This window comes from Lampris incognitus, chromosome 2 (assembly GCF_029633865.1).
Source record: "Lampris incognitus isolate fLamInc1 chromosome 2, fLamInc1.hap2, whole genome shotgun sequence".
NCBI lineage: Eukaryota > Metazoa > Chordata > Actinopteri > Lampriformes > Lampridae > Lampris > Lampris incognitus.
The window spans coordinates 31,959,433-31,968,638 of NC_079212.1; the positions used below are offsets into that span (position 1 = coordinate 31,959,433).

General features: G+C 44.6%; 1 protein-coding gene across 1 annotated transcript in view; it reads right to left on the reverse strand.

Annotated features, from left to right (window-relative positions):
• mbd6 (methyl-CpG binding domain protein 6) overlaps positions 1-8,989 on the reverse strand; it is a 32,540-nt gene extending 23,551 nt beyond the window's left edge. The window contains exons 1-4 of the mRNA XM_056299375.1: positions 8,910-8,989; positions 4,346-4,448; positions 3,858-4,029; positions 992-3,466 (exon numbers count right to left, since the gene is read on the reverse strand). Of these exons, the coding sequence (XP_056155350.1) occupies positions 992-3,466; positions 3,858-4,029; positions 4,346-4,448; positions 8,910-8,989 (2,830 nt within the window). The remainder of the gene's footprint in view (positions 1-991; positions 3,467-3,857; positions 4,030-4,345; positions 4,449-8,909) is intronic.
• Between the last annotated feature and the right edge of the window lie 217 nt (positions 8,990-9,206).

Below are 9,206 nucleotides of genomic sequence, written 5' to 3' on the forward strand. Positions count from 1 at the left end.
ACGACCATGACCGGTCAAAATGATCGCACGTAATTTTCGCGTGATCGTGTGCATCATGTCACTATTTATGATGTGTGTTGGTCACATCATTTCCTTAGCGAAGTTCCTTGCTCTGTCCTAGAAACAAACTAGCATTCTCCAGTGCAGAGTAATAGTCTAAACTTGATTTTTGACTATTGCCAACATGTCTGGTTACAGGCGCTATTTCAGACACACTGTGACTACCACCGAGGCGCTGCAGTATTTACAAGCGTTGGACAGTGGTCATTGCGATTGTTTGAAAAAATAGTATTAAAGTTGTTAAAATGTTCATTTTGGTGTCAGTCGGTTCTTAACAGACATACTAACATGTGCAATGCATTAATATCTCAATCGGGTATTTATCTTGACAGAATATAGAGTTTAAAAACCGTGGGTGGTCATTTTGATGGCCCATGGTTGTTCTAGTAGTTTTTAAGTTCCGGTCGTTGTTTGGGATTGTTTCAATCGTTATTTCAGCCCTTTTCTTTATATTTCATGTTTTATAGGCGTTGTTATGTTTGTTAGATTAGCAATATGTTTTCCGTTTTGTTTTTCAGGTAATATTTCACTTTTTCAATTTTGCTATTAAAGTTCAACCATGTCTCTCTGAAGTTTAAACTGTTTAAAAGTAGTATTACAGTTGTTAAAATGTTAATTTTGGTGTCAGTCATTTCCTAACAGACATACTAACATATGCAATGCATTAATATCTCGATCGGGTATTTATCTTGACAGAATAAAGAGTTTAAAAACCAGCTGTCATTTTGATGGCCCATGGTCGTTTTGGTAGGAGTGAAAACCCTGTCGTTCTAGCGTTAAGCAGGACAAATATTCACTTTGAAGTAAACTGACATTTCATGACTGGACCAAGGGCAAATATTTTTAGTAATTACAGTCCATATTATGGGCTAAATCTTTAAGATTGGAAGAGGAGCTATTCACAAACCAAACAAACAAACATCATTCTAACCTGTACTGCCAGTGGCACGGTCTGAGCAGCTACCTTCCCCCTGGGCCGGCGCAGTTGAAGATGCTGCCAGCAGGGCAAGGACGTGGTTGCTAAGATCCAGAGGTTTTGGGGAGGTGGATGTCGCCAGAGCAACACTGCCTTGAGAATGACTCAGGTCCACCGTGGCCGTCATGCTACTGCCGCCCATCTCGGTTGCTGTGATGATTTGGGGCAAGGCTTCCTGCAAGGGCGCTTGGGAAACGGAGTCTATTGGGAGAATGTGATTCCGAGTTGACCGGAATTCCTCTGTGTGGGCCGGGGAAGGGGAGTGAGAGGGGGTACTTCTGAGGCTGAGCGGGACTGTAGCAGAAGGGGAAAGTCTCTGCATAGGGCTGGATTTGGTTGGCTGGGGCTGTGAGGGAGACTGCACTGATCTGGGCTGAGAGGAGTGGGCAGAAGAAGGGGAGATTGGCTGTGGTGTTGAGGGAAGAGGAGTAGTGTTACTTGCAGTAGTGTTACAGCATGGAGATGGAGTCTGGAGGGGCCTGATACTGGAGTGAGTAGCTAGGGAGGAAGGCGATGATCTGGGGCTCTGACGGTTAGCGCCTCCCCCTCCACCTGCTGACAGAGAGCCCGGCTGCACTGAAGTAGAGCTGAATGCTGAGCCCTGGGCATTTTGGACACTGAGGAGGTGCAACAAAGCTGACAGGGGCTGGGTTGGAGGGTCCAGGCCCGGAGAGGTCCCTGTGGAGGCAGCCAGGCCTGTAGTGAAATCCAGGGCCTCATTCTGTCTGGAATGCCCAGATAGGGGCAGCGTCTGCCGGGCAACAGAGGGCCTGGGCATCTGCCCGGGCAGGGGTTGGTGGTATTGGCTCTCGGAGACCATAGCGTTATGATTCTGCGCGGCTGAGGTAGAACAGGAGTGCAAGGAGGAAGGGAAAGATGAAGAAGAGGAGGAAAGGTTGATGATGGCAGCAGAGACAATGTCTCTTGGTGGAGACTTCCGAGGCCCGTTGGCCAACTGCTGAGTCTCTCTCAGCATGCTAAGTACTGTGGGAGACCGCCGCTGACGCTTCCTATGTGAGGCACTGCGCTCTGTTGTAGGGTGGAGGTGGTGCGAGGAGGTGACTAAGGACTGGGCCAGGGGGTGGGTTGGAGGGAGGAGGAGGGAGGAGGCCGCTGCAAGGGAGGGATGGGGAGGAGGTGGCCTGGTGGTAGCGATGGAGGACGGAGGAGGGTGGCTGTTGTGTAAAGTGCTGTTTGTTACCTTCGATGACTGCTGCTGCGTCTCTTTCCAAACCTCCAGTGGAGAGGCCAAGCTGACTGGGTTGCTGCCCAAAGTTACACTCTGGCCCTGGGTCATTTGGCTGGCCAGCTGGGCCTTGGCAGCTGCAGAGAGTAGGCTGCTGGCAGGGAAGGAAGCCGGATGTGGGGGCCTGCCCTGGTGACTGTGGTGGTGGAGAAATGGACCCAAAGGTAGACTGGAAGGCCCTGCAACATTCAGCCCGAATCCCGGAGGTCCCACGCTGGTCGGTGGTCCCACCATGGCCTTTGAGGCCTTCAAGTTCCCAACTTTATCGAGAGAAAGGGAGAAGACGTGCGGGTGGCTACTGCTTTGGTTGGTCAGTTGGGTGGGGTTACTGGGATTTAGGAGGAAGTGATGGTTGTTAGTGCTGCTGTTGCCTGAGTTCTTAAACTGCTCCAAAATGTCCTCCAGCTTGTACTTTGGGAAATGGAGGCCAGGGTTAGGGGAGGCGCCGGGGAGAGGGGAGTGTGGCGAGGAGGAAGTGGATTTCCTACGCTGAGAGATATTACTTCCGACGTGTCCTCCGTCTCCTGATGTGATTACTGCACCTCCTCCCTGTTCAGACAGAGAAGAGGAGGAGGCGGAGGGATTACGGGACCTCTGATGAGGAGAAACACAGTTCATGCTGCTGACAGAAGGTGAGGGAGAGGGGGAGGGAGAGAGTGGGGACCCTGCAACAATGACACCATGAGGATGACCGTGGGCCTGTGCTGTTCTTCCTCCTCCGCCCAGAGTCATGGGAGAGGAAGGGGGGGGTGAGGAGAGGGGCACCAACCGGGGTGAACCAGGAGTCTCTGGGGTTTTTGGAGTTGACCTTTGACCTTGGCTGAGGTTCTGAGGTGTTGGGGTGCGGGGTGACCTCTGGGCAGTGCTGTACACTGGGAACGGGGAGTTGTTAGAGGTGGTGTTGGCAGAGGCAGGGAGAGGGTGAGCAGGATGCTGTAGCCGTCTCAAAGCATCAAGAGGATGGTGAGAGTTGGTACTAGTATGTGCGATAGGGGAGGAACCATTGAAAGGGTAAATGAGTTGAGAGGAGGTTTTGGGGCTTGCGCAGGGGGTTGGGTGGAGGTTGTTGTGGGGTCGGGTGGGAATCAAGTGGGGTTTGGGCTGGTAAGTGCTGCGGTCCTCATCCTCGCGCTCCACTCGCATCCTCTTTGGATCACCGTTGTCCACTGCACCACTATTGACCTCTGAAATTGAACAGATATTGAAAAACAAATTTTTTTTGAACTGTTTGAAATAGCCAAATACAGACGATTCAGTCAGTATGGTAATCATACCATCCTACCACACAAGTGAAAGGCCTTGGACCCATTCAATACTGAAATACACTCAAATATATTGAATGTACCTTAGCACCATGTACAATGCAGAAATCTGGCATGAGGTATTAGATGTTTAATCAAATGTATTTTAACATGAATCTGATCTGAAGTCTTTCAGTAGGCAGTTGAACAGTTTCATCACTGGGTGTACTACTGTTCCTGCTACAAGTGCTGCTTCACACAGGACACTCATATACCCAAAACTGATAAATGAAGAAAGAAAGACAAACAGACTAAGAGGGCCTCCAGCTTGTACCTGCATGGTGAGGGGTGGTGAAGGGCAGCTGTGAGGCCTGCATACTGCGACACAGTGCTGCCATGGCGACCACTTTCCTGCGGTGGTTACACAGTTTGGTCATGTCCTGCTCTGCTTTGCCTATTGGCTGGCTGTACTGCTCCACCTCCACACCCATGCTGAAGTTGAACACCTGCAGGAGATCAGGTATTAAAAATGGGCATCGCGTCAAGACCTGAATGAGAGTGTTTGGTGTAATCTTTGCAATCAAATTTAAGACGGCAGCTGGAAATTATTCAGACTTGGCACTTCGGTATATTTTGAGACAAATTGTAAGCATACTTGCAAAGTGCAAATCTGCTATTAAGTGTGCAGGTGAATCTACAAATGCACCCTTGTTATTTGGTCATCACAAGCATTCTTACGAACAGCAATGTGCACGCACATAAATCACAGTGCACACTAAAGTGACCCACACAAAAACATCTTAGTTGGTACGCTTGCTATACCTTGTGTATGACAAGTGGACATTCCAGGCCACATTTGCAGGTGCCATCTGTCAACAGATAGGTCTTGACTTCATCCAGAGAGGACAGGGTAGTGCTGCTGGGACTAAAAGGAAACAGGTCAGTCGAATGCAAATTAAAAAATAGATATACCAAACACAGATTCAACAAATTTATTATTGATGCAGTATTTTGGTGAGAATTGTTTCTAAGCAGTGGGGTCTGGTGCTAGGTCCACATCCAAAGATTTTTCCTGTCTTCAAATTGTAACAAGGATACAGTACCAAAAGAGTTCATATTAAAAATACTCAATATGAGGTTCAATTTTAAACAGATACTGTAAATTTGTTTGTATTACACAGGGCCAACAGATTATGACACCCCCCCCCCCAAAAATGGTCAAATTCTTTGTGCACTGGGATCAGGTTTTCAGCAGTGATGAAACCAACACTGCAGAAAAATATATGATGAAAAACAAGCAGATTACCAAACAGAAAAGCAAGATAAAACCAGTTTTATTTTTATATAGCTTATAAATCCATATAATTTTGTTATCCTATTTCAATGTTATAGCCTTCTCACTCCGATGTGTGACTAACGTTTTTTTCTTGTCTCTTCTCCCATGTATGTGAATGGTGTGACGTGAGTCTCTGTTGTGTGCATGAGGAGTCTGTCCTCCTGTCAGGTCTATATGGTGATGGTGGCTGCATGGCTCAGGTCCTAGGCTGTTCTGGTGGCATCTGAACACTGCTTGGCGTTCTCTGCATCATATTCTTCATATATATATATCATAATTCCATTATAATTCCATTGTATAAACACAACATCCATTGCACGTTTGTCCGTCTTGGACAGCGATCCCTCCTCTGTTGCTCTCCCTGAGGTTTCTTCCTATTTTTTCCCCCTGTTAAAGGGGTTTTGTAGGGAGTTGTTCCTTATCCGATGCGAGCGTCTAAGAACAGGATGTTGTATTGCTGTAAAACCCACTGAGGAAAATGTGTAATTTGTGATAATGGACTATACAAATAAAACTGACTTAACAAGAATGTTTACCTTGGGGTTTGGACAGGGATATTTCAGAAATGTACAAGTTTGTTTAATGCGACATCTTAATATTTTAATGTGGTTTAAATGAAGGATAGCAAGATGATTTTTTAATGAGAAAGACAATTCTAAAACCAAAGGGACATGGGTTCATGCCCTGTTAGTCTCAGTCACTGAATCCCTACGAGCTCCAAGGGTGCTGTTGAAAAGCTGTACCTGTGTTTTGACCTGTCTGAATGACAGTTGGGCAAAAAACGACAAATAGCATCTAAGGACCAATGCAGTTTCCCCATTGCATAATTATTACAATGTTATTTGTATCAGGGTTTCATAGAGTCAAGAATTGATAAACATGCAGTGCTGGTTTTGAATGATCTGTACAATCTTTACAGTATAATCTAGCTATTGAGATTCGATTGTGCCTCCCTCATAGTTCTCATCTCCTTGGAGATCATGTGACAATGACATCCTATCTATTTTTCTTTGAAGTCCATCCATCCATCCATTATCCAAGCCACTTATCCCAATTGGGGTCACGGGATGCTGGAGCCTATCCCAGCAGTCATTGGGCGGCAGGTGGGTAGACACCCTGGACAGGCTGCCAGTCCATCACAGGGCAGACACATTCACACCCCTAGGGATAATTTAGTATGGCTGATTCACCTGAACTACATGTCTTTGGACTGTGGGAGGAAACCGGAGCACCCGGAGGAAACCCACGCAGACACGGGGAGACATGTAAACTCCACATACAGGACGACCTGGGACAACCCCCCAAGGTTGGACAACGCCGGGGCTCGAACCCAGGACCTTCTTGCTGTGAGGTGACTGCGCTAACCAATGCGCCACCGTGCTGCCCTCTTTGAAGTCATCAATTAATAAATATACGAAACAGTAAGGGATGTAACACTCTACCTGGCTACTTGTAATTTTTCAAAACACACCTAACCCTTAAAATACACCAGGCACGGACGTGGCGCATCATGTAGTCGAGGCGGAGCAGGTTTTTATACCTGGTATACCAACTGTGTCTGTGTTGCGTTTGGTTGCGTGCTAGCCATGTTTTTCAAAGGAGTTTTCTGTGGAGATTTCAAGTAGGCTACTTTGGAAAATGGGTAATTTAAAGTACTTGCCATTTAAACTATTACAACAATAAGATCTGTCTAAATGTGTACTGTAAATTTATTTTCAGACGCGCTTTTAGCTGTGTGTGAGCCAATCCATGTTGGCCGAGTGTTGCCAAGTTTGAAGTTGCAAAAGACAAAGCACTTTACAGTTTTCACTGTTTCTGTTCACTCATGGACAACTCCCACTATAAACAGAAGGAAGGTGGTTGTCCTCTTTTTTATTACTCCAGAGGACACATATTGTTTTACAAATTGATCTGACTTATTTATTTCAATGCGCAATAAAAAAAAAACCCCACAAGGTTCCATTGCTAAGTTGCATTGCCTCTGGTACAATGAGGCATTTGTTTCAATCATTTTTAAACAGACGGTACTTTTTTTTTACAGTTCTATGTAGTTTTTACCTGTTGAAGGGTCGCATAGCCACGTGTAGAGCAAAAACCAATAGACCAGCCTTGTAATAATGGAGACCAGTTGCATGATGCACTTCTGTGGTCAGTGTAGCAGCTTCAGTTGATTATAATGGACGCGTTATGCTGCGGTAGACATGTTGCGCTGTGTCCGTGCACTGGTGTATTTAGGCCGTAAGTAATGAAACAAAGTCTTAGCAAACTCAATGAACCACTTGATATGTGAAAAGACTGATTGTATTACAGTAGGTTCAGAAACTTACCTTTTAACAATTCAGTATTTTTCAGAAACATCAACCTCTATTTGAAGCCCTATTTGCACTGAACTTTTCATATGATGGCATACAGTAATTTATATTTATTGCGGATGTCTTTAATTTCTATCCCATGTAAATCTGCCATGTCTATAATTTGTAAAGAAATAAATCCAGCACAAATTACCAACAATAATTTTGCGGAGACATAGGTTCCCTGATAATATTAATCCTGTGCGCATTGATCAGAATCAGAATCTCAATCAGAAATACTTTATTCATCCCCGAGGGGAAATTGTGGCTGTAACTTGGCTTCTGACGTGCTTTTTTTTTGTCGTCGTCTTCTTCCAGTCTAAATCGGATGCAATAGGCCTTGCGAAATCGATGTGGGAAGGTTTTGAAATGTCTTATTTAGTTTAAACTTCACATCTAATAGCTGCACCTCAACATGGAGACCGATATGTAGAAGGGGCAAGATCAAATTGAAAAACAGAGAACAATCTTGAGAGATAATGAGATAGATTTGAAGCATAAGACTGTACTTGTATCGCTCGATCCATATACAGTCTAATGAGCATTCATCAGGCCTCGAACTCTGAAATCAATTTTCCTGAAGGACTACCCGAATTCCTAGTTTTTGTGTGTATACCGCTTGTATTACTACAACTGCCAATCGTTTTCCAGTGTATTTTAATAAATACTAGCTTCAAGCAGATGTGAACGTGATATAATGTCGATGAGTGAGACTTGACATCGATCACAATACTTAAATTAGTCTGGTTCACAGAATCCGAATTATAAATTTCCTCAAGGCAAGAATATTCTTTCGTCACGGATGGCCCCAAAAAAAAGCACATTATTTTGACTGAGTCAGTTTTTTTTAAATCAACGACAGGACGCTGTTAATTTTGATCCATTATTATTGCTTGATATTGGCTTAGGCATTGCTAAATTTAACAGAACTTCAGACTTGGGTTTATCTCATGTGAATACGTTGCGAAAAAAAAGCACAGGTAAGGGGGCAATTCATCAAATACATGAGGTCCCAATATAATAAAAGTCCTGAGCGATTAGGGCATTAGGGCTTCAATGGTATGGTAAAAGAGACTCATAAGTTTTATAACTGACAAAACAACAAAAAATTGCTTTATTTAACGTGTCAATTCTCCTGTGAAGAGCAGTTTTATATATTTTTGTTTAATTTACATCCTTGCTAAAACAAAACATGTCATTCTTACTTCCCTATCCAAATAACACAAATCAAAGTTATTTTCCCAGGAAATATACACATCAGGGAAATATCTGGAAGTCACTATTTCTTCCTTCTATATACCACAAGGGGCAAAGTCATCTTTTAGGAAAACAGCTACACATGCAGGACGGCAGAAAAATTCAGTCATTTCCCCTTGTGAAAACCATAAAGTATGAAGGCAAAAGCAGCAATGTTTAATCTATCACTAGTGTGAATTATTCATTCGTTGTCTATACCCCATTGGGACACAGGGGGGTAGGGCCTATCCCGGCAGTCTGTGGGCAGAGAGGAGGGCAACACCCTGCCCCTGGTTGCGAGACCATTACAAAGCTCCACACACACAATCACTGACACAATCAATTATACTTAGGGGTAATTTAGAGAATTCAATTCAAGTGCATGCCCCCCCCCCCCCATGTCCATATCTGCAGCTATGTAATTAAATTTGGAAGTGCTGTTCCTTTAACTGAACGAATTTACCTGACATAGATAACCCGCCCGTCCTCCACCCTCCTCTGCCAGCCAATGGGGGACATGTATTGCTGCAGTGTGAACCCCATCCTTGTCCCCACTGACAGTCTCACTGCCTCCCATCATTTTGTAGCTGCTGCTTTCCCAGCACCTTGAAAAAAAGAACAAGAGGGAGCAAAGCATGAATACATCTGAACACATAGTAAAACCAAGAACATTTCTAAAAATATTAAAGACAAGAATGTCAGTCAGAAATGCTGAAGATCCACTTTAGGAAAATTAATTCTTACTTCTATGTTGCATATG